Here is a 26,067-nt window from a genome sequence, read left to right on the forward strand (position 1 = left end):
AGCAACTGCTCAAACAGTGAGGTACTATCAGTTATACTACAGTTGAAGTCGGAAGTTTACATACACCTTAGCCAAATACATTTCAACTCAGTTTTTCACAATCCCTGACATTTAATCCTAGTAAAAATTCCCTGTTTTAGGTCAGTTAGGATCACCACTATATTTTAAGAATGTGAAATGTCAGAATATGTCAGCTTTTATTTCTTTCATCACATTCCCCGTGGGTCCGAAGTTTACATGCACTCAATTAGTATTTGGTAGCATTGCCATTAAATTGTTAAACTTGGGTCAAACGTTTCAGGTAGCCTTCCACAAGCTTCCCACAATAAGTTGGGTGAATTTTGGCCCATTCCTCCTGACAGAGCTGGTGTAACTGAGTCAGGTTCGTAGGCCTCTTTGCTCGGACGCGCTTTTCAGTTCTGCCCACAAATTGTCCATAGGATTGAGGTCAGGGCTTTGTGATGGCCACTCCAATACCTTGACTTAAGCCATTTCGCCACAACTTTGGAAGTATACTTGGGGTCATTGTCCATTTGGAAGACCCATTTGCGACCAAGCTTTAACTTCCTGACTATCTTGAGATGTTGCTTCAATATATCCATATAATTGTCCTTCCTCATGATGGCGTCTATTTTGTGAAGTGCACCAGTCCCTCCTGCAGCAAAGCACCCCCACAACATGATGCTGCCACCCCTGTGCTTCACGGTTGGGATGGTATTCTCTGGCTTACAAGCCTCCCCTTTTTCCCTCCAAACATAACGATGGTCATTATGGCCAAAAGGTTAGATTTTTGTTTCATCAGACCAGAGAACATTTCTCCAAAAAGTACAATCTTTGTCCCCATGTGCAGTTGCAAACTGTAGTCTGGCTTTTTTTTATGGCGGTTTTGGAGTAGTGGCATCTTCCTTGCTGAGCGGCCTTTCAGGTTATGTTGATTTTGGACTCGTTTTACTGTGGATATAGATACTTTTGTACCCGTTTCCTCCAGCATCTTCACAAGGTCCTTTGCTGTTGTTCTGGGATTGATTTGCACTTTTCGCACCAAAGTACGTTCATCTCTAGGAGACAGTCTCCTTCCTGAGCGGTATGATGGCTGCATGGTCCCATGGTGTTTATACTTGCGTACTATTATTTGTACAGATGAATGTGGTACCTTCAGGCAATTGGAAATCGGAGGATGAATCAGACATGTGGAGGTCTACAATTTCTTTTCTGAGGTCTTGGCTGACATCTTTTGATGTTCCCATGATGTCAAGCAAAGAGTCACTGAGTTTGAAGGTAAGCCTTGAAATACATCCACAGGTACACCTCCAATTGACTCAAATTATGTCAATTAGCCTATCAGAAGCTTCTAAAGCCATGACACCATTTTCTGGAATTTTCCAAGCTGGCAGTCAATTTAGTGTATGTAAACTTCTAATCCACTGGAATTGTGACACAGTGAATTATAAGTGAAATAATCCGTCTGTAAACAATTGTTGGAAAAATGACTTGTGTCATGTACAAAGTACATGAGATGATATTTATCATATAGAGATGATACTCATCATATTCAAAGGAAAGGAGCAATCTGCAGTTGTTTCAATCATTTTTGTACTTATAAATTAATATATACCCATTTATTCTTGAAGAATATAACTTATAAAAGCCTCATGAGCTAGGTTTAACTGTCATTCCCCATCAGAACCCAAAATATTAAGTTGTTTTACTCCAATGTCTGTAAGCGCCCTACATTTAAACACTATACAGCCTCAAACCATGTTTACAACTATCATTTTAATATCATGGATGGTCAGTCCTTCCAGTATGCATAGCTCTTTCTAGGAATTTGAGTGGTAACATTTCTCTTGATCAGCTTTTTACCAAAACAGTCATGGGATCGCCGCTCTGCAGTTTGGTCCTTTAATTTCTCTGTTTCAAAGTTCTCATGAGACTACAAAGGGTAAGATACTACTTTAAAAAATCTATTGAATAGACGGAAATGTAATGTTCACCATATGATGTTCATGTGAAATACATTTATGTTCATGTGACTTTTGAATTGATAAACTAAGTGACTATACAAGCTGGTATTGTTTATTTGATTTAATAAAGGGTCTGAACCACTGATACCGGAGAAAGATCTTTAGGATAAAAAAATACAACACTACAATTCCTCTCTACTAGATGAACCAGTTGTCATGGTTAAGTACGCATGAAATGTGCAGAGGTCAAATGTGGTTTTGAATACCATAAACGGACGGCTACTAAACACAAAGAAAAGGCACATACACATTCATATGGTTTATTTAACCAGTTAACTTCCACTTGGTGTTCTCAAACTTGAAGATCTCATCTCTGTTCAGGTTGGACTCGCTCAGTTTCAATTTGTGATCAGACTCGTGTTTCACTTTGATAAATGTAACCATATCTTTATCACTGAGCTTGTTCTGATCCTAGCCACTCTCACCAGGCTACGAAAGAGACTTTTGACCCAGACATGCCTTCATTGACAGAAGCCCCATTAATACTCTTGACACACTGCGCTCACGCTTGTCAAGCAATGCACTGTGTTCAAATGCATCAACTGGGAAAATGCTGTTAAATACACTAATTGTATATAACAGTTTAGTGAAAAGAAACTACTAGAAATAACATGTAATTCAGATGACATTGACCGCATGCGAGCAGACAACCAGATCAACTACCACACTCTAGTGGACAAACTAACATTGCAGCGGGGAGGTAAATGAATGACCTTATGTCTGACTGTAGCAAAGGATTTGACAAGTAAAACTCCAAAATGAATAACCCATCATTTTCAGAGTTCGGTCTTACATGAAATGCAAGATCAAATTGTATTACTAAGAGTAATAACATTTTGACAATCATGTGCCGACTTACTGGGGTTGCCATTGTTTCAATACGAAAAAGGGCTGTATTGGTCCAGATGTATGGGTGAGAGGCTGTATTAGATATACCTCTCGTAATCATGTCTGTTTTACAATAAGTGTGGATACTTTCATTTCCATCATATCAAATGAGTTACACCCACCATTCCAGCTTTACAGAAACTGGACACTCATGAGCTCTGCCGGCGACAGATATTTCCCAATAGACATTCCAACAGTTGCTAAACACAATCAATGCCATACATTTCTTTCCAACAATGAAATGCTTTATGGTTGATTGTGCTACATTTCTTGTGATGCAAAAGTGACGATTTTGATATCCTGTAATTGAGACCACCCAAATTTGTTTATTTTAACTCATGAAATTCATGAACAAAGTCACAAGATATTTAGAGTTGTTTGAGTAAATAAAGACCCACAGTGGGCGAAACAGTTACTGCATTAGAACAGAGCGCAGGAATTATTTTTCACATGACATTTTATTCCCTTCAACTGGATAATCTGCTGGACCGGCACAGTCTACCACGGCAACAGTCAAATTTTACCACAGCTCTCTAGGGTTGTACAATTTTATTTCTTCTTAGGAGAAATCTGTACATTGAGGTTCTGGCCTTCAGTGTTTCACATACATATAATATTAGGACAATGCGACAGACCGTAAGCACACTGAAGGATCAGGAGCAGTTTCGCTCTTTACTCAAAGCTGGACAGGAAGGTCAACACAATCTCCTTCAGTTTGGCGTCAGCTGTCGGTGAGATCATACCATCGGTCCTGGAATAAAAACGAGTCTCATTACTACAGATTAAATTCATATCAACCTTCATAATGATTAACGTCAGCCATAGATATTTACTGATTACTCAGACGGCCCCGTTACCTGATGGTGGTGAGCAGGTCCTGGTGCTGGCTGAGGACGTGTACAAGGAAGGCCTTCTCAAACCTGGTGATCTTGGAAGGGTCCATCTTGTCCAAGTGACCTCTGACACCAGCGTAGATGACTGTCACCTGCTCCTCAATGGCCATGGGGCCTGGGGGAGGGAGAGAAAGTAAAATAAAAATACATGTCTCCCCAAATGAAGGAGTGGCCCTGGTTGACAACATACAAAATGTTAAACTTTATTAGCACGCTGGGTGGTGACACTCACAGTACTGTCCCTGTTTGAGCAACTCAGTGAGGCGGACACCCCTGTTGAGCAGCTGCTGGGTGGCAGCGTCCAGGTCAGAGCCGAACTGGGCAAAGGCAGCCACCTCACGGTACTGGGCCAACTCTAGCTTCATGGTACCAGCCACCTACACACAGTAAAGGACCACAATCGTATTATGGATTTAGGAGACTGATTCCAAGTGAGAAAATACTCTAGGGTAACTGGTGAACTGCAATGAAATAAAAAGTTTGTCTGCATTTATCTGATGTATAATATCAGTCCCCTTAGAGCCCCAGGTCACACCTGCTTCATGGCCTTGGTCTGGGCAGCCGATCCGACTCTGGACACAGACAGACCCACATTGATGGCTGGGCGGATACCTTTGTAGAACAACTCAGTCTCCAAGAAGATCTGCAGGGGAGAGAGCACACTTCTGTTTAGGGATCACATTAAACTTTGATATGTTGACTGGAGGATAAGGCAAGTGGGGCCAATAATGATATGACCACTCTCCACACCGCACCCACCTGCCCGTCAGTGATGGAGATGACGTTGGTAGGGATGTAGGCAGACACGTCTCCAGCCTGGGTCTCAATGACGGGCAGAGCGGTCAGGGAGCCGCCTCCGAAGTTGTCGTGCATCTTGGCAGCTCTTTCCAGCAGACGGGAGTGTAGGTAGAACACGTCACCGGGGTAGGCCTCGCGACCAGGGGGACGACGCAGCAGCAGGGACATCTGACGGTAGGCTACAGCCTGGAGGGATGCGAATACAGCTGTTAAACATGGGTAGATTAACAGAGCCTGGTTCCTTTATTTTATCTTCATGAAGCAGCATCACATTCAAGACTTTACTCAGCCCAGACTTCCCCCTTCTCACCTGCTTGGACAAATCATCATAGATGATGAGGCCGTGCTTGCCGTTGTCTCTGAAGAACTCTCCCATGGAGCAGCCAGAATATGGGGCCAGGTACTGCAGGGGAGCAGCATCAGAGGCTGTAGCAGACACCACAATGGTGTATTTCATAGCATCAGCGTCAGTCAGCCTCTTCACCAGCTGGGCCACAGTGGATCTCTTCTGACCAATGGCAACGTAGATACAGTACAGCTTCTTCTTCTCATCTTGGCCTTCGTTGAAACGCTTCTGGTTGATAATGGTGTCAATGGCAATAGCAGTTTTGCTGTTAGAATAGAAGAGGGAATTTGTATTAGATTACAGTTCTAGTGTCAGAGTAAGCAAATAATTACTACAAATATAACTGCATGGCTTTAAAGTTGAATGGGAGGCAATAGAAAATGGTTGAAGCGCTGTCTACTACCCTCCAGGTAAAGGCAAATTAAGTGTAGTTAGTAGAACATTAACACATTCACAATTGTTTGACACATTGAACATGCAGAGTTGTAATCCCCAAATAGCCCGACTACGGGATAGATGGCACCTGGCCATTTGTTTACCCAGTCTGCCGGTCACCGATGATCAGCTCACGCTGGCCACGGCCAATGGGCACCAGGCTGTCCACGGCCTTGATACCCGTCTGCATGGGCTCCTTCACAGAGATACGGGGGATGATGCCAGGGGCCTTCAGACCCACACGCCTACGGATGCTCGACCCAAGAGGACCCTGAGGGACAAAGAAGGGTTAACGCTATTCTGATCAGACCCGATATGCCCAGACCAAAGTAAACCTGTAGTCGCAACCCAAGGACCCTATATCTGAAAGGATCAGGTGGGAGATCTTTTTTATTGTGTGGCATCCAATATGTTTGGGTATAAAAATAGATCTTCATGAATTCTTAAAATGAACTAACGTTATGTTATACTATTAACTATGAATGTTTTCAAGAGTGCGCCGACAGACATGGTCTTCCTGTTCCTACCTCATCCTATACAACTACCTCTGTACACCTTTCCTATTCATATACTGTCCATACACATACAGTGCCTTCAGAATGTATTCATATCCCTCTATTGCACATTTTGTTGCGTTACTGCCTGAATTCAAAATGGATTAAATAGATTTCACAATCACTCATCCATACACAAACGGAAAACATGTTTAGAAATGTTGGCAAATTTACAAAAAAAATAAATACAGAAATCTCATTTACGCAAGTATTCACACCCCTGAGTCAATTGCTATGGTCACTAGCTGTGTTCAAATACTCATACTAGCTGCACTGTGTGTGACGTTAATTTAGTATGTAGTATGCTTATTGGTCATAGTATGCCAAAAGTTCCTGGATGTCGTAATACAGTCGCCAAAATATAAAGTATACATGCAGTGGACACCATCTGTGCTTTTAGGGTCCATAACGCAAATCTTCAGAAAATGGGCGTGGCTTAACATTTTCAGATTTGAAGAAAATATGCAGCCTAAGTCTGAGGAAAGCTACACTACGTTAGCTGACAATTTGTTAGCTACGTTTCCCTTACAAACAGCATATCATTAATGCAGTTGCTTGTACCGGTATGTTAGCTAGCTACCTAACGTTAGTTGGCTAATACATCGAACTTGCCAGTATTTTAACTATACGCCATCTAACTACCCACCCAACGTGTATGGACTTGATTATTCATGTCATTCTTAGCGGTATAGTTGTGCGTTCTCAATGGACATTGTGAAGTTGTAAGATGTCTTGCTAGTCATTTGTTACGCTAACAAGCTAGCAAGAAGTAACACAGCAACAGCATCAACTTCCGGTAGACAAGCGATATGAGTATTCAAACACAGCTAATGTTAGAATCTTTGGAAGCAATTACAGCTGTCAGTCTCTGGTTAAGTCTAAACTTTGTACAATACTTGCACATTTTTTAAATTCTTCAAGATCTGCCAAGTCGGTTGTTGATCATCGCTAGACAACTATTTTCAGTTCTTGCCATACATTTAAGTCGATTTAAGTCAACTGTAACTAGGCCACTCAGGAACATTCAATGTCATCTTGGTAAACAACTCATGTACATTTGTCCTTGTGTTTTAGGTTATTGTCCTGCTGAAAGGTCAATTTGGCTCCCAGTGTCTTGTGGAAAGCAGACTGAACAAAGCTTTCCTATGCTTATCGCTATATACATATACATATATATAAATATAAAAAACTCCCAAGACAAGCATACACATAACATGACGCAGCCACCACCATGCTTGAAAATATGAAGAGTGGTACTCAGTGCTGTGTTGGATTTACCCCAAACATAACACTTTGTTTTCAGGACAAAGTTAATTTAGTTAAGGCCTCCCAAGTGGTGCAGCAGTCTAAGGCACTGATCAGTGTTAGAGCCGGCACTAAAGATCTGGGTTTGATCCCGGGATGTGTAGCAGTCGGCCGTGACCAGAAGACATAAGGTAGCGGCACAATTGGCCCAGCATCGTCCGAGTTAGGCCAGCTGGAATGTCCTTGTCCCATCACGCTCTAGTGACTCACTGTGGCGTCCGGGGGCATTGAACGCTGATGTTGGTCGCCAGCTGTACGGTGTTTCCTCAGACACATTGGTGGGGGCTGACTTCAGTGGTAAAAGAGCAGTGCGGCTTGGCAGGGTCATGTTTCAGAGGGCGCATGGTTCTCAACCGCCGGCCCTCCCGAGTACACACGGGAGTTGCAGTGATGGGACAAAACTAACTACCAATTAGATATCACAAAATTGGGAAGAATTAAAAAAAGATATATACACTGCTCAAAAAATAAAGGGAACACTAAAATAACACTTCCTAGATCTGAATGAATGAAATATTGTTATTAAATTCTTTTTTCTTTACATAGTTGAATGTGCTGACAACAAAATCACACAAAATTGATCAATGGAAATCAAATGTATCAACCCATGGAGGTCTGGATTTGGAGTCACACTCAAAATTAAAGTGGAAAACCACACTACAGGCTGTTCCAACTTTGATGTCATGTCCTTAAAACAAGTCAAAATGAGGCTCAGTAGTGAGTGGCCTCCACGTGCCTGTATGACCTTCCTACAACGCCTGGGCATGCTCCTGATGAGGTGGCGGATGGTCTCCTGAGGGATCTCCTCCCAGACCTGGACAAAAGCATCCGCCAACTCCTGGACAGTCTGTGGTGGTTGGAGCGAGGCATGATGTCCCAGATGTGCTCAATTGGATTCAGGTCTGGGGAACGGCCGGGCCAGTCCATAGCATCAATGCCTTCCTCTTGCAGGAACTGCTGACACTCCAGCCACATGAGGTCTAGCATTGTCTTGCATTAGGAGGAACCCAGGGCCAACCACACCAGCATATGGTCTCACAAGGGGTCTGAGGATCTCATCTCAGTACCTGATGGCAGTCAGGCTACCTCTGGCGAGCACATGGAGGGCTGTGCGGCCCCCCAAAGAAATGCTACCCCACACCATGACTGACCCACCGCCAAACCGGTCATGCTGGAGGATGTTGCAGGCAGCAGAACGTTCTCCACGGCGTCTCCAGACTGTCACATGTGCTCAGTGTGAACCTGCTTTCATCTGTGAAGAGCACAGGGCGCCAGTGGCGAATTTGCCAATCTTGGTGTTCTCTGGCAAATGCCAAAGCACCGCCAGCATTCAAAAGTGACCAAAACATCAGCCAGGAAGCATAGGAACTGAGAAGTGGTCTGTTGTCCCCACCTGCAGAACCACTCCTTTATTGGGGGTGTCTTGCTAATTGCCTATCATTTCCACCTGTTGTCTATTCCATTTGCACAACAGCATGTGAAATTTGTCAATCAGTGTTTAATTATTGCTTTATGGTTGCATGTTTTGGAATATTTTTTATTCTGTACAGGTTCTCTTCTCACCGTCATGGAGGTTAGTATTGTGGAGTAATAACTACAACGTTGATCCATCCACAGTTCTAGCACAGCTATTAAAACTAACTGCTTTAAACTTCACTATTGGCCTCATTGTGAAATCCCTGAGTGGTGTCCTTCCTCTCTGGCAAAGTTTGGAAGGACAGCTGTATATTTGTTGTGATTGGGTGTATTAATACACCATCCAAAGTAATTAATACATGCATCATGCTCAAAGGGATATTCAATGTCCAATTATTAAAAAATAAAGTTTTTTAAACCAAATCTACCAAGAGGTGTCCTTTGCAAGGCATTGGAAAATCCTCCCTGGTCTTTGTGGTTGAGCCTGTGTTTGAAATTCACTGCCCGACTGAGTGAATGTACAGATATGTTTGTGTTGGGTACCGAGAGAGTAAAAAATAATGTTAAACACTATTGCACAAAGTCAATGCAACTAAAGATAGATTTTTTTACTGCTGAACTTATTTAGGCTTGCCATAACGGGGTTGAATACTCATTACTCAAGACATAAGCTTTTCATTTTTAATTGATTTGTAAAACATTTGACATTATGGGGCATTGTCTGTAGGCCAGTGACTTTTTTTAATTATGTAAAAATATATACATTCAGGCTGTAACAAAATGTGGAAAAAGTAATGTGTGAATACTTTGAAGGCACTAAATCCATCTATTCCAGACTGACATTGTTCTTTCTGATCTCTTTAATTTTAGGGATTTGTGTGTATTACTGCACTGTTGGAGCTAGAAACATAAGCATTTTGTGGCACCTGCAATAACATCTGCAATGTGTGCACAACCAACAATATTTGATGAATAACAACTACATAAATCTGCCCTCACCTTCCCGTCGATGGCATTGCCCAGAGCGTCCACCACACGACCCAGCAGCTCCACACCCACTGGTACGTCCACGATGGCACCAGTCCTCTTCACAATGTCACCCTCTTTGATCAGCTTGTCATTACCAAACACCACAACACCAACATTGTCAGGCTCCAAGTTCAGAGACATACCCTAGAAAAGAGGAAAGAAGATGTTTCGTTAAAATATACTGATTGACGACAGTAGTAGATGGAAAGGCGTAATCTGTTAAGTTTAAAAATGGTTCAGTTCAGATTCATAAATTTCTCCTAGATCTGCACCTTGAGCCCAGAGGAGAACTCCACCATCTCCTCAGCCTGAACATTCCTGAGACCATACACTCTGGCGATACCGTCACCAATGGACAGCACACGACCAGTCTCTTCCAGATCAGCACTGGTGTCAGCACCCAGGATCTTCTCCTCCAGGATGGAGGACACCTCGGCAGTGCCTAAAATGAAAAAAGAAACACATAAAACATAAGTTCACATTAAAACTGGTCGAGCTGCCCAGTGACACAAGCCTACCAGACAAGCTAAATTAAGTCTATGCGCGCTTAGAGGCAAGCAACACTGAAGCATGCATGGGAGCAGCAGCTGTTCCGGACGCTGTGTGATCATGCTCGCCGTAGCCTATGTGAGAAAGACCTTTAAACAGCCCTAGACCCACTCCAATTTACATACCGATCTATCTACAGATGACGCAGTCTCTATGGCACTCAACACTGCCCTTTCCCACATTGAACACTGAGCTTTAGTCAACACCATAGCACCCTCAAAGCTCATCACTAAGCTAAGGACCCTGGGACTAAACACCTCCCTCTGCAACAGGATCCTGGACTTTGACAGGCCGCCCCCAGGTGGTAAGGATACGCAACACCACATCTGCCACGCTGATCATCAACACGGAGGCCCCTCAGGGGTGCATGCTTAGTCCACTCCTGTACTCTGTTCACCCATGACTGTGTGGCCAAGCACTACTCCAACACCATCATTAAGTTTTCCGACGACAACAGTGCCTGATCACCAACAACGATGAGCCTATAGAAAGGAGGTCAGAGACCTGGAAGTGCGGTGCCAGAACAACAGCCTCTCCCTCAATGTGATAAAGACAAAGGAGATGATCGTGGACTACAGGTAAATGAGGGCCAAGCACACCCCCATTCTCATCGATGGGGCTGTAGTGGAGCAGGTTGAGAGCATCAAGTCCAAGCAAACCAAAACAGTTGTAAAGAGAGCATGACAACACCTATTCCCTCTCAGGAGACTGAAAAGATTGGGCATGGGTCCTCAAAAAGTCAAACAGCTGCACCGTCGACAGCATTCTGACAAGTTGCATCACCGCCCGGTATGGCAACTGCTCAGCCAAGCTGGTTTATCATCTATGCATAGCTAACTCCACCTACATGTAGACTAACCTGTAGCCCCGCACATTGAGTCAGTACCTGTACCTCCTGTATATAGCCTCGTTATTGTTGTTCTTTTTTGCTTCAGTTTATTTTGTAAATATTTTTCTTCAAACTGCATTTTTGGTCAAGGGCTTGTAAGTAATAATTTCATGGTAAGGTCTACGTACTCGGCACATGTGACAAATAAGAACGATTTTCATTTTTTGTTCATATAATATCACCATAGAGTCATCTCAGTTTATACAGGGGCAAAGTAAGATAGCAACATTATGTTTTTGTTTTCAAATGTCATCTAAACCTAATGTGCACAGCTCATAATAAGTGAAACTTGTGGCAAAACTGGATTTCTGATCCAAGAACAGAAGGTCATTCCTTGAGTCCCCATTCTCTCTATACTTACCGGTCTTCGCAGCAAGACATGGTCTGTGTGTGTGGAGGTGATTCACTCCTACGCAGGCGGCGGCAACATTCTTGGACACCTACAATTAATGAAAGCGTGATCGGTTATTGTTAAAAACAAGTGTAATTGAACCGCAAAGAAATTGCACAATAAACTGGAATACGTTACAAACAAAACATGGCATAAGCGCTAGGCGTCAGCCCAAGTAACGTTAGCTAATAGCTAGCTAGGTTGTGCGCAAGTAGTCCTCCTTTGACAGCTGGCCTATGAAAAATATAAATCCAACTAAGCAACCAGTAAAAAAAAGAAATGATCGACCTTTTCAAAGCATAGGCTAGACACTACAGCTAAATATACTTACAGAAGCTTGTAGTATTTTCGCGCGAAGGGAGCATTCAACATGTAAAGCGATCCTGACCTTCAGAAATTAGCTAACTAGCTGATAGCATGCTAACCTAGTCAGCTTGCTAGCACAGCCATTTTATATGGGGCCGTAGCGTTAGTTCAAGTGCGCATAAGCGCGTTGAACATGCAAATCTAAACGAAATGTGAAATGAACGAGTTATAAAAACAGTAAACCTAACAAATTAACGTTACCAAATAAATATCAAGACGGTACGTCGAGTGACATACGTGTCCTTTCTTGGACATGTCGTTCTGGCACGAGCGCGTGAAGGTGGCGGCCTGTATGTACCCTTCACATACCCACTGCATTCACAATGACATTTTAAATCGTGCAATACTAAATGTCTTCTATTCAACATCCAAATCAATGCAATACTCACAAATCCAGCACGTCTGGGCAGGCTCCTGGCCAGAGCCGCTGCAACTCGCACAGATAACATTTCGAATGGGACTTGTCCTCCACCACCTGCAAAGACCAGCTAGCTGTACTTGGAGGGTGTGCGAATGGCCGAAAACGAACCCCTTCTTCTTCTTTTTATGTCATCCGTGATGTCAGGCTGTCATTTCAAAGCATTACCGCCATCTACTGCAGCGGAGTGCACTTATCTATGAATTACTCTGGCTGAAAAAACATTCTACAGGGGTTATGGCGCAACCTAGTGGCTATTTGTGGTACATTTCCTAAATGTTCCTTCAGAAAACACCGAGCCATCGACGCTTTGTCACCGAAGCAGCTGCCTGCCAGCACAGTGCTTGCTAGATCCGCTTGAATGTAGAAAGATTGAAACGGATCATCCGCATGGGCTATTTGTCTCTCCAAAAACCCAGCGGCAAGAAAAGGATCCAAGGATGGTTTTAGTGCATGTCGGATATCTGGTTCTTCCTGTATTTGGCTCAGTAAGAAATAGAGGTATTTATATTTATTAATCTTTAACACTTACATGTCATGTGCTATGTTCATCTTAATACCACTGGAGCTGCTCGCAAATCTCTTTAGAATACATTCCAACGTGTTGTTGACGAGCGTTACATTTTATTAACAATTGCAAGACCATACTACACATCTTGGTAGTATGGGTCTGGTCCTATTTGCCTAAATATATATCTTTTTCCCCCTTCTCAAATCGAGATGTAGATAATGCTAGCTGTTGACAGCTAACTACTGTAGCTAGTTAGCGCGTGGACCAATGCTATTTAGCTAATGCTAGCTAAACGTTTCGCTATTTTTGGACATTATATATTGTAGCTAGCTAGTCAGTTCCAATTTAAGAAATACTTTACCAAGTAACATTAATGGCAGTGGTGTAATGTCAGACCACAGAGAGTAATGCGTGAAACATGTTTGAAGGTTAGCTAGCTAGCGCGTTCTCTGCAGGTTAGGTTACTGGATAACCTATTTAATCCCAGGATGATGTCATTTGGAGATCATCTTTACTGCTTGCCGAGAGGGTTTTGCGACAAATTCAATTAGCTACGGTAATCTATACAATTTGTATATCACAACTATAGTAGTTTACAAACAGGCAAAATTGACATATTTCAAATTTTCAAAGCTCTTTTAATTAACACGTCGTAGGTTGTTTTTCCCAATATTTAAAACAAGCTATCCACCAGGTGATTTTGCACAAGTCATTTCACGTTGATTCAATACCAAAACATACCGTTTCATAAACCATTTAGGCTACAGTGTAGAGTATAAACTAAATTCATACACTGGCATCAATGATTTCACATTGTGCTTTTTATTTCTGTTCTTATTTCCTGTTTCATAGTATCGAGGCTGGCTCTACATTCTGCATTTATCAGATCTTTGTCGTCCCCCCCCCCCCCCATTCTGTAGCTAATGATCATCTGCTGCTGTGTGGTGTGGCGTGGCCTGTTCTCTGTATTTAGCTGTATTGTGAATCCCTTCTTCATTTCCTATTTCCATCAGAAGACATTGCTATTGTTTTTGTTTAAACGCCCCCAAGAATGTACCATTCACCCACAATTCATTGTTGTGAAAAAAAATGCTAACACCTGTTGTCTCTTTCTGTGAAGTAGCTGTATTGTTAACCCATTTTTAGCTCTTTTAGAGAATCAAATAAATGTAATTGTGAACCGCCCATCCAGTCCTGATATACAACATGCTGTAAATTCCTGTAAAGTGGATACATTTTGCAATTGTTTCGATTTCTGCACTGCTTTACTGAAGACCAGAATTTGGCAAATTTTCTCCATGGAAAGTGCATTGTACAAATGTGGCTAAGTAATGGTAGCAAATTCTCCTATTGGTATTCTTCCATGACATGTAGAACCCATACTTTTTAATATTATGACACACACACAATTAGGATTATCCCTAGTGTGGTCATCTGAGTGATTAAAAAATTGACAACACATCAAAATGGATTAAATACTGGTACACTGTACCTCTTCCCAACAACCTGTCATAACTGTCTCGATTTGTGTAACACTTTGTTCTTCTTGAGAAGGAGCAAAAAACTAATTCTATAAGTAGTAGATACTCACTGGTGGTTAATCACTTCCTAATGATCCTCTAAAAAAAAGTGCAAAATGCTATCCATTTCACAGGGATGCCTATCTCCTGCACTGCTACAGTAAATCCTCTTGTTGAGTAATAACGTCTTTTATTGTTTGGTTGTGGTCGCTCTTTACCCTTTGTTCTGGTAATAGTACTTTCAATGCATGGTCATGTTATGATTCATATGATTTTTTAATTTTTTTTGTACATTGAATAGTAAATTCCAATGTAATTTTTCTGTGGTAAAGATGTACCCTGCTGTACTGTGCTGTAGCCAACCACATCTGCTCATTGGATGCTGCTTTTGTTCTTTTTAACCCTTTCATGGAGCATGGTGAGCCTTGCCTTCAGTCTGTTGTTTATTTTTGTTGCATGGTATTGATATTATTATTATTATTATTATTATTACAACAACCAAAACACAAATTCCACATATACTAATATTTTCCAATAAAGAATATAGTATTTTTCCTAACCTTCAGTGTGCTTCTTGCTGATTTCCATTTGTTGTCTTTATCCCTCCCCTCGTCCCTACCTGCCCACCTCCACCTCACCCACCTCTCCCGCTGTGACAAAGATAGACGATTTCCTTGCATTTCTCATCACAAGGCCTGAATGAGTCTATCCCCTGTCATTCATGGTGATTCTACTAAGACAATTGAAAGTGCAGTGGATCAAATGCTAATTTAGCAGGCCTAACTCATTCTCATTCATTAGTGACTGGTTATGAGCTGAATGTGATATTGTAAAAACCCACCACCACAATCGGATGTTTCTGAAAGTTGTGAAGATTAGACTATTTTCCTAGGCATTTTATAGCCCTGCACCTTCAAATCTACTCCCAACGTAATGATCCAAATGCAATGTAGATATTTGCCTGTTTCTCAACTGTTTTCACAAACACTTTAGTATGTTCATATTAGAAAAGAGCCTAGCAACTGAAGGTGACACAAAGGACTAGATGTAGGTTCGCCCCAAAATGTTGGTGCTAGGCTGTGTATATCTCAGTGGATAGATTTAGTTTGATGGTCTTTTTCCATGACTTCTCTTGCTGCTTGAGTCCAAACTAAAATTTGCCGCCATGGAAAGAAAATGAATTCATAGGACAAGACTATGAAGTCTTGTCCTATGAATTGTGTTCTCCCCTTTCAAATATATTTTGTCATATTGGCATCAATGTCACAATGTAGCCTAGACCTACTTCACGTAAATTGAAAGCCATTCCTTTTCACAATCAATGCTATTTCCATTAGAATTGTCAGCCCTGTCTATCCACATATATATTTACACACACACACAGTATTAAAACCAAGACAGTACATTGGTAGCATCTGGTTCTCCCTCTCGAGCCTCAACAGCAGCCTGTTCTCTTCAGCTGCCAAATAGCTGTGGTTAAGAAGAGGGAAAAAGTACTGAGATGGCATGCAATGCATTCAAGCTATTTCCCCTGAACCAAGGAATCTACATATGGGAAAGCTTCGGGTAGCACTGTGTGTCTGAGTGATAGAAAGAGATATAGGCCGTATGTAAATTGATACTGATTTCTGGTTGGAGATAAAGCCTACAACGTATTTGTCTATGTAGCTTTAACATTTTGCTGATAGAGACATTTGGGTAGTGATACACTTATTTTAATTGAACCTTTATTTAACTGGGCAAGTCAGTTAAGAACATTCTTATTTACAATGACTGCATGCCCCGGCCAAACTCTAACGACGCCGGTCCGATTGTGCGCCGCCCTACGAGACTCCCAATCACAGCAGGTTGTTATACAGCCTGGAATCAAACCGGGGTCTGTAGTGACGCCTCTAGCACTGAGATGAAGTGCCTTAGACCGCTGTGCCATTCGGGAGCCCAACATAAACATTCACAGTGTTGTTGTACTATATGATACAGCCTTGTGTTACCCACAGTTCAACAGGTGAGAACGTTCTCAGAAAAAGGACTCACTCGCAGCAGTCATCACATTGGTAAAATCCTCAGTGATTTATAATGGAGAAACAGTTATATTACAATAAAAAAAACTCGTAGGAATAGATGTTCTGTTTTCTTTGTCCTGTGGATTAGTGGTTGATCAGCAGGATGTCACACAGTAGATCTAGAAACACTTCTGACAGCAGTTGTGCGCTTCTATCAAACGGATTCAAGGTTGTTCTCATATATTACACACAGCCTTATTTGGAAACCACTTGAATACACAATTTTAAATGCACAGTCCTGGCTGCGCCCATTGCCGAAGAGTCAGATGCCCAGAGGTGAGAATCCAAACAGAGGGTCAAAATGTGACATGATGCCATAAAAGACCATTCATGTTTGGAGAAATTAACATTTTCCATGCAGATTGAATGTGTTGCTTCACCATAGGTAAGATTTAGGGCTTTTGTAAAGATCATCCTACAGAAACACAATTACACACACACTCCACGTCTCATACACAATTAATTCTAACCTACCGTTTCTCTCAGGTGTCTAACTCCCTCTTGATGTTTCCACAGGATCCCTCTTTAACCGGCAGCAGCATAGCCATGCTACCTCTTGCCGGCACTTCCAGCTAGGCCCCCATGCCCCGCTGCCCATTGACTTCCCCATGCCCCACCCAGGTCAGCCCCAGTCGGGCATAAACCCCCACCTGGCTCCCTCTGGCCACCAGCATCCTCCCCAGCTCCACTCGCCCCTCAACCCCTTACCCCCCACACCCCAGTTCCAGGACCTCTTGGTCCCCCCTTTCCTACCTCAGGCCTTACACCAGCAATACCTCCTCCAACAGCAGATCCTAGAAGCCCAGAACCGCCGCATCATGCCACCTTCAAGGTATGGGGACTTGGTTTCTGGCTATGCACGCCACTCCCGTAATAACTAGGGTACCTCCATAAGCTTTAGAAATGTCATGTTCTGTACAAACAGCTATATTTTGATGCAACCCCCAAAATCTGTACAGTTTAATAATGTGCCCCTGGTAAAGGAGTAGTTAACCCCAAAGTTTGGCATGTGTTTTCATACTTCAAAAGTGCTTTTAAGTTGAGTCTACATTTCCATGGCATCTGTGGAACCATACAACAGGTTGCAGGGAATGTAATGTGTACAGAAACTTTTGGTTGTCCTGTGTCAGCAGACGCACCCCAGAGAGAATGCCCCACCAGTCCCACAGACTGCGGCTGGGGTACGAGTTTGTTCCTGCCCTCCATGTCCCCCCACAGCCTGTTGGCCAGCAGCCTCGCTACCTGGCCGAAGGCACAGACTGGTAAATAACACACCAGCTTGCGCTCATACAATAGTGTGGCTTTATAGTTAAGTCTAATACATTACTCCTGAACTATGGGTCATCTTAATTTCAAATTTGAGTCCCCTCCCACGGGCATGATGTAATCCAATGACAATCAATGTTGAATAGTTGATGGGTCTGTGAAATGGGCCCAGTGTTTAATTTGTTCTTCTCTCTTCTTTCCTCCTGTCCTGTGTGGTTGGTCAGGGACCTGAGTGTGGACGCGGGGCTGCCCCCCCACCAGTACCACATCCGCCCACTGCCCCAGCACTTTCAACACTACCTGACCTCTCCCCGGATGCATCACTTCCCCAGGAACAGCACCTCCACCCAAGTGGTGAGGACATCACAACAACTTTTGTCATGGAATTTAAATGATCAGAATGGACAGTCCCATTTAAAGTGACGTTTCATGATCTGCACTGCTGGTGTCCTTATTGGCTAAACCACCTGGAGTGTTTGATTTGGTATTCACACCATAGATCATTGGATAGACAGGATTCAGGGATGGCAGGCAGGAAGCAGTATGAAATGCAAAGATGTTTTCTCAGATGAGTTGAGGAGAATGTATCCAGATTACTCCCTTACTGTCTCTCTGTATGTTCTCTCTAGGTTGTCCATGAGATCAGAAACTACCCGTATCCTCAGTTACACCTGCTGGCCCTGCAGGGCCTCAACCCCTCCCGCCATGCATCCGCTGTGAGAGAGAGCTACGAGGTGCAGTCATCCCAGTCACACTGCCAAGTCCCATCAACCCCGTCACACTATCACCCCCTCACACATACACTCTCACCTCTCACACATCCGTCCTTGCCTCTGTGTGTCCAATGCTGTGTGTCCAATGCAGTCTCATGTGGGACTGATCTTCTAATTTCCGCTAGCTCTGTGCTCCAGATGCTTCCGAATCAAAAAAATAACATTGTTTTATGTTTTTTATTTATTTATTTTTTATCGTACTGGAAGAAGATAGTTAATGGTCTTTCCCCAAATGTTGCCTGTAGGAGCTACTGCAGCTGGAGGACAGGTTGGGCAGTGTGAACCGAGGGGCCATCCAGACCACTATTGAAAGGTTCACCTTCCCTCACAAATACAAGAAGGTAAGACTATGCCCTCATAAGTTGTGTTGGTAACAGATGTACTGCGGTAGTAAATATAATAGAGTACCATAAAGTAGAATGACACAGATGAACATTGCCATCTCATTTTAGGTTATTGTTAGCCACATTATCTCTCCAAAGAATACTGTCTGCTTCCACTCCAAACTGACTTATCCAGACTATCTGTTCTGGGGTGCACCCAATTTAAGACCAAGGATGACTCATCTTGTAGGTGAAAGGCCCAATTATTATAAAGCTGTGCAAGTCTGATTTGAATCTACTGTACAGTAATGTGAAAGAATCATAAGCATGACATTTTAAGGAACCAATGAGACAGGAACCCGAAAGGCACTTTTTAAAATGTGTCTTCTGCAGCATACTGTAGGACGATGGTTCTAAACAGGGTTTTTCAGGACAGCCGTTAGTCATATATCAGAACTACACTATGAGGACTTCAACCATAACTATTTTCATGTGAACTATAGATACTTTGCGAATGAAAATGAGAGATACATTGCCAGTGGTAATTGTCGCTGTTGTTGTATATTCTTCTATTTTCCAGAGAATACCCCAGGACCTGAAGCTAGGGCTGGAGGACGAGGAACTGGATACAGATGAGAAGTGTACTATCTGTCTATCAATGCTGGAGGATGGAGAGGATGTCAGGTGGGTCTAGTCAAAATGCTAATGAACATTTGGTGTCATGGAAGGTTTGGTGCCAACACAGTACAGTTTGCAGATCTCTGTGTATCTATGGTCATTTGTATTAACACTCTTCGACATCTTCCTCCACCAACAGGAGATTACCCTGCATGCACCTCTTCCACCAGGCGTGTGTTGACCAATGGCTGGCCACCAGTAGGAAATGCCCCATATGCCGCGTGGACATTGAGACACAGTTGACACCAGACAGCTGATACCTCTTCTCCCTGCCCCTTCCTGTAATACCCCATAGCATCCCTAGGAGGAGCGCTGCCAAACGTCCCCCTTCCCACCCGCATCACTTATGAGCCTGCCTTCTGAGCCAGTCGAAGAAGACAATGAAGGGGACGAGGGAGCGGGGGAGGGAGGGATTAAGAAACCACACTGATCAAACAATAGAGAAACAAAACAGGCTGATGGATGGAGAGAGGCAGAAGGGTGGCAGAATATATAGACAGGTGCTGGGGCTTGATGAGTCTCCATTGGGTTGTGCACAGTAGCATTCGCTTCTCCATACACCTACTCAAAGATGATTCTCTATCAAACCCCCTAGCATGTGTGTGTATTGTGTTGCTGAGGGTTTATATATATAGGTCTATGTTCGACCGCTGATGTGTGTTGGTCTTCCTCCGTGTGATGAAACCCAAACGCTGAGCTTTAACTACAGCACATCTGTGCAAAATATGAAGAGATGAAATCAGTACGGGAATGTTTCTTGAAATGAGCTTCTATGGCCTAATGCTTATGGTGTAATGGAGTGTAGTAGTCTTGTAATTGATCGGCAGTATTTACAACAGAGTGACCGTGTTGTGTAGCAAGCAAACATCCCACTTTGAGAAATAAGATGGGGGGGGGGGGGGAGAGGGAAAATACTCCTATTTAACAAAGGGGAATAGGCTTACAGGCAATGAGGAAGTGCTAGCTATGTACAAAGGCCAAACATTCTGTGGGTTTCCAGTACAGTAGATCTCTGCCATCACAGTGGATGCTAGAGATGCTATCCAGGCATGGCTTCAGTGGTCTGTATTGTGCTGTAGTGGGGCCTCTATAGTCTAGAACAGAGGCCCCAGATATGCATGCTCTATGGCAGGCTTGGGCTGTCTTGTGATTGTGGAGCAGTAGAAAGTCTGCAGTCTCTCTGCATGTGAACCATAAACAGTATGACTCTCTTACTCATCCATGGAGCAGGATGAAGTTCCCCCTAGACGCTGATCTTTGGTCACTGCTGCGTCTCCCTTCCTAATGATTAAGATTAGGATTGGGGGAGGGGTACACTGATTTCAAGAACTGCGCTTATGGGCAATTTCTACTCACAGCCTCATCCATAGCACGATCTTAAAGGCTGGGGATGCAGTGTCTGTGTCTTGTCTTTAGAGTGAATACAATGTCATCCTTTTCTAACATATACCAGTACCTTATTGCCTACAGAACAAGCACATGTGAGTTATACAGTGCATAGCAAACAACCTCTGTTTAGGTTCCCTTAATTTCAATCTCAGTTGCTCCCGTTGTTCAATACAGGAATACAGCTGGTGTTCCTAGGATATATCCAACTAGTAGGCCTTTGTTCTGTGTCCTAGAATGTGTAAGATGGTCCCCCATGATGGTAGTTGTGTATGGTATTGCTAGAACCACTGTAAACTGTTCAGTGATGGAAGCTGTTTTCTCTATATCGTGCATGAATCATGTTGGTGTAGTTCACTTGAACGAGGGTTAAAGGGAGAAAAAGCCATTCGTTTGAAAATACCAAACAATTATTCTTACTATTTACATTTCTTTGATTTGTTTAATTTTTTTTCTTCATTTTGGTTTTCTTACTATCAATTTGTTTTGAGCGCTCATGCCAATTTGGACATTGGACCAAGTAAAGCCAAGTCCTTGTCCATTTTTTTTTTTTACAATTCTGAAGACATGGCTTCAATGCTGCAAAAAAAAACAACATATTTATTAATGTAGCTTGTGTTTTGTAAATGCACTAAAATATGGGGTTTCCTGAAGTAGATTTGGTGGTGTGGGGTCTCCTTGTTCTAGCTTATGCGTCTGTGTTCGTTACACATGTCTTCATGCTTCCTTGTGTACTTTTGGAGGTTGACTTGACTGTGTTGCGTTTTTTGTTTTCCTTTGTCCAAACCCTCCATCCAAAAAAAAAACTAGACAGACAAACAAGGAGGGTTGCTACTTCACATAGGATGCTGTGAGTTGAAATGCCTTAAGTATTTAACAATCATAATTTATTACTAACCGTAGCTATTGTGGTGGCATATTTCATGTATTTTCTCTCTTGATTTTGCAATTGAATCAATCTATTTATTTAGAAATAACACAATGTAAAAAAATAAATAATAATACCTCATTATGCATTGGTTGGTGGGGATGCTTTGCATGCAAGTTGCGTTTTTCATAAGGAGAACATGTAATTTGGAAGGGTGTAATGTGAGCTGTCTCTAGCCAACGTGGTGCTGTTGATCTTGATTTACATTCCATTCAATGTCATATCGAAGATCCCCCCCCCCCTGCTTTGATCGAGTGGACAGACTGTGACTAGGTACACATTTTTTAGCATGTAAACCTCCTAGCATGGCTATACCCCTTGCTGGCATAGAGGAAATATGATACTCTTTTATTTTTCATATTTATCCCTGATCATTACCAGTTTCTCAGTTTGTTTTCATTTACCTCGTTTGTATATTTCACCATATCTGAATGTTGGGTGTCTCCATTCAGACCATACATTTCTCTGGCCCAGCTATATTAACTCTTCCCATATGAATGAATAACTCCATTATTAGGTACTTTGTATTGCTGGCAAATGCTGTGTTTGTGTAGTTAGGTGCGAGAGGTGGCTAACATGATAAACTTGAGCTATTGGGTCTTATTTTTTTCTGGTGTAATACTCTAGTGTGGTTTTACACCTGGGTATAATAAGCTAACCACCCGTTTTCTGTGTGCATTTTCTTAATAATAACAATTTATTAATCCGACATATATCCGATTGGAATGAAGCTGACTGGTCTTATTTTTTATTTTTCCTGCTGTCACTGGCCTTACCCCATATCTAGGGCCAAGAGATTTTCCTGGTCAGGAAAAACTCCTGACTTGCCCTCTGTCCTCTACAGACGGTATACTGCGTTAGCGGACAGTAGCCATAGTATTTTAACTCAAGCTGGTGAAGGGGAATGAACAGTAGAATCCTAAAGCACAAGCTTTCTAATGCATGTCCTCCTCAGGTTTTCATATGTGTACATGGGCGTAGCTGTAGACGTGTTTAATATGAGGCTGTACCTTCTTGAATATTACAGATGTTTTCTTTGCTGCTGACAAACTGTTGATGAAACTAACCTGCCAGTGATTTAAAGGGAAGTGGCCATCTTTGTACAACACACTGCTGTTTTGCTGTAACTGCGCAATGTGTTATGAGCTGGGGTATTTTATAGACGAAGTATGTATCAATAACATGAAAAGCAATAGCTAAATGATAATGAAGAATAACATGGATCAGTGAATATTGTGGAAAATCTTTAGATTTACTTTTGGTGGATTTTGTACTGTATTTATTACTAATGATGATGCAAAAAGTTGCATAGCTTAACCCAAACTGTTCTGTCTCCTTTTTTTATTTATTGTCTTGTATATGATCTTTTTGTATGTGTTTTTCAAATAAACTGCCCAAAATGCTGAAAGTACCTGGTTAAGGATTATTCAATTTTTCTAGTAAATACTTAACTTCATGACACAAGAATCAGTACAAATGTTTATAAACACAAAGCAAGTATAAAATCTAAATATCAGCAATAATCCTAACAATTGGGCTAAATGGACACACAGAGCCTGTGCATGAAATACATGTGGTGTATCTAGTCCAGCATGAGTGAATAGTGGTGTATCTAGTCCAGCATGAGTGAATAGAATCACATGTTATGAATATGCTTCTGAGTATCATTTGTTTCTATATAGTTATCACCTATGTTCTCTGTTTATGTTTCACAAAGTTAAATATTAAAACATACAAATAAAATTCTGATTGAAAAGTACTCCAGAACCCCCCCCCCCCCCCCCCCCCCCCACCACCAATACATAAATAGCTGGTCCCAAGTCCCTTAAAACCTTTTAAGGATCAGACCCTTTTATCAATTTTTTGCCTAAAATGACATAACAAATCTAACTGCATGTAGCTCAGGACCTGAAGCAATGATATGCATATTCTTGATACCATTTGAAAGGAAACACTTTGAAGTTTATGGAAATGTGAAATTAATGTAGGATAATATAACACATTAGATCTGGTAAAAGATAATGCAAACAAAAAAACACGTTCATTTTTTTTTTTTTTCATTATCTTTGAAATGCAATAGAAAGGCCATAATAAATCAGAAACAGAAGGGGTTCAAACTTTAGAAGTTCCTACATTTTAATATAAAAATTGGTTTTATCAGACAAAACTATGCTACATTTTATCTCTGGGTCCCCCAGGATGACAAATCAGAGCAAGATTACTGAATGTAAGTACATTATTTACCTTCAGAGGTGAATGTATCAAACCAGTTGCCGTGATAAAAGTTTTGTAGTTGTGCACTCCTAAAACAATAGCATGGTATTTTGTCACTGTAATAGCTACTGTAAATTGGACAGTGCAGTTAGATTAACAAGAATTTAAGCTTTCTGCCCATATAAGACATGTCTATGTCCTGAGACATTTTCTTGTTACTTACAAAGTCATGCTAATCACATTAGCGCACGTTAACGCAACCGTCCCGGTGGAGCGACAACGATCCCGTAGAGGTTACTCTAGAGTCAACGTCCGCGCCTCCATGGGAAATCTAATTAGCATAACATAATAAACAAATCCCCATAAAAATATGTCTGTTTAAACTAGAGATATGTTTTTTGCATGAGCTGATAATCTACCGCCTCCTACAATGGCGACTTTCCGCATCTGCGGGATGGCCGAGCTACAGCTGTGCTTGTCAGACCATGAGACATCTCGAAAATCGGTCCTCTCACAAAAACCTTTGTAGCATCCGAATGGTTTGGCATCCAAACTAATATGACCACTCTATGGAAAGATGAGACTCTCACGAACACAACGGTCACGTGACTTGTCTAAAGTCGGTACCACCGATCTGCCAACTTCTGTCTGTATCGTCTGAACAGTTTGGCTAGGACGCCCACAAGCATCACAAGACTCGTCTGAAGGTAGCCCAGTACCAGTTAAACCAATTAATGGAACAGTATATTTGGAAGTAGTTTAGTGTTAAAAAAAAAGGGGGGAGGTTAAATATGGGTACATTTAAAAAATATAAAAAAATCCTGATCTTTCTTACATCTTTCAGATATAGGACAGCCACTTTAAAACAAACTTAATTTTGATTTATTTTTTTCCAGGTATGAATCTATTGACTAATAGCAGTAAGCCCCCCCCCCCCCCGACTTAGACTACTAAGGGTTAACATGGATACAGATTGTCAGTATTTGGGGTAGAGCACTCTTTGTATCTGCCCATCTGCCTTCTGAGGATCCAACCACTTCCCACACAGGAAGATAGTGGTGACCGAGTTGGCTGTGTTGGTAACCTCTACACACTCCAGGTACCAACCAGAGTTGTGGCTTGAGCCATCATGCTCAACTTTGACCCTCAGTAGCTCCCCTAAATCCAACATCTCCAGAATAAAATGATCTGTTTGTCCCCGCTCAAAAAGGTTTCGGAACTTCTGCTTTAAGGAACGCTTTCCAGAATCCCCATTGGAGCCATATATGGTGATGTAAACGTTAGAGTCAGTTCCGGCCCTTTTGACGTCGCCGGTGATGACGATTATCTCGTATTTGACGGGCACGAGGCTGCGGACCTTGCTGGCAAAGCTCTCAATGGTCTTAAAGCATTCAAAGGTCAGAAACTTGTCCCGTTTGGCTGCTAGAGGGATCTGGGCATCACAGTGGAATAAATACCTGGACAGGAACAGAAAGAGAAGCATAATGACATGAGTATAGACACGACGAGGAAAAAGACCTGTCTTTGTTTCCCAGAAGTTTTCACTCACTTGTTTCCAAGTCCCTTCTCTGTCACCACAACTTCCAGGACGTGCCAGAAGGACTCACCCTTCACCTTTTTGCTGTCTTTAGTCGTGTGCCCCACACAGATGCCAGCTATCTCACCCACATGCTTGGAGGAAAACTCAAATGTGTCTGTGGCTCCACTGAAAAGAGACATCCACAGGATTTTACTCTCCCTTCTTTGATATCTGTAAAAATAATTGTTCTTCTAAGCACAGTATGAACTTCACTGTCCTGAAATTAATGGCCTGCTGAAAACAGTAAGATAAAGAGAAAAGGTAGAACGCCAGAGCACTTGAAAGAGAAGAGAAGATTCTTTAGGGGAACCAATAACAAGAGAATGGCTTGAAGTGTTTCTTTGAGAACCTACCAAAGGAACCTCTTTTTCTTTGAACTATTCTCTAGCACAAACTCCTTTGAACGTCCCCTCTTTCCTTCCAGCACGATCCACACATTCTCCTTGGTGTCTGCGTCATCAGTGTTAGCTGTTGTTGTGGCAATTTCATATTCTGGAGAAAGAATAAAAAAATGCAACCTCTTAA

General features: G+C 42.2%; 3 protein-coding genes across 6 annotated transcripts in view; 1 reads left to right on the top strand and 2 right to left on the bottom strand.

Annotated features, from left to right (window-relative positions):
• Window positions 1-2,270: 2,270 nt before the first annotated feature.
• LOC110525946 (ATP synthase subunit alpha, mitochondrial) lies at window positions 2,271-12,692 on the bottom strand. The gene is made up of 11 exons (XM_021606473.2): window positions 12,273-12,692; window positions 11,488-11,566; window positions 9,961-10,130; window positions 9,659-9,832; window positions 5,489-5,655; window positions 4,914-5,214; window positions 4,565-4,789; window positions 4,341-4,448; window positions 4,038-4,182; window positions 3,770-3,920; window positions 2,271-3,663 (listed from the first exon to the last, which is right to left on the bottom strand). Exons 1-11 carry the CDS (start codon window positions 12,330-12,332, stop codon window positions 3,585-3,587), a joined length of 1,659 nt encoding a protein of 552 aa, XP_021462148.1. The 5' UTR covers window positions 12,333-12,692; the 3' UTR covers window positions 2,271-3,584.
• On the top strand, window positions 12,609-23,160 carry LOC110525947 (E3 ubiquitin-protein ligase RNF165). Of its 4 annotated transcripts, none has more exons than XM_021606474.2 (8): window positions 12,609-12,802; window positions 16,912-17,227; window positions 17,526-17,657; window positions 17,886-18,015; window positions 18,291-18,395; window positions 18,680-18,775; window positions 19,338-19,441; window positions 19,575-23,160. In XM_021606474.2, the coding sequence occupies exons 1-8, from the start codon at window positions 12,742-12,744 to the stop codon at window positions 19,690-19,692; spliced, it is 1,062 nt and encodes a 353-aa protein (XP_021462149.1). In that variant the 5' UTR covers window positions 12,609-12,741; the 3' UTR covers window positions 19,693-23,160. The 4 variants fall into 4 exon arrangements, 2 of the variants coding, with proteins under 2 accessions (XP_021462149.1, XP_021462151.1); XM_021606476.2 differs by having other exon boundaries at window positions 17,529-17,657; XR_005052104.1 differs by lacking the exon at window positions 19,575-23,160 and having other exon boundaries at window positions 18,291-18,775.
• A 700-nt stretch (window positions 23,161-23,860) lies between these two features.
• The window catches only part of LOC110525948 (lipoxygenase homology domain-containing protein 1), a 40,925-nt gene continuing 38,718 nt past the window's right edge, over window positions 23,861-26,067 (bottom strand). Inside the window, exons 43-45 of the mRNA XM_036980101.1 lie at window positions 25,896-26,034; window positions 25,513-25,668; window positions 23,861-25,420 (exon numbers count right to left, since the gene is read on the bottom strand). Of these exons, the coding sequence (XP_036835996.1) occupies window positions 24,940-25,420; window positions 25,513-25,668; window positions 25,896-26,034 (776 nt within the window). The 3' untranslated portion in view covers window positions 23,861-24,939. The remainder of the gene's footprint in view (window positions 25,421-25,512; window positions 25,669-25,895; window positions 26,035-26,067) is intronic.

This window comes from Oncorhynchus mykiss, chromosome 6 (assembly GCF_013265735.2).
Source record: "Oncorhynchus mykiss isolate Arlee chromosome 6, USDA_OmykA_1.1, whole genome shotgun sequence".
NCBI lineage: Eukaryota > Metazoa > Chordata > Actinopteri > Salmoniformes > Salmonidae > Oncorhynchus > Oncorhynchus mykiss.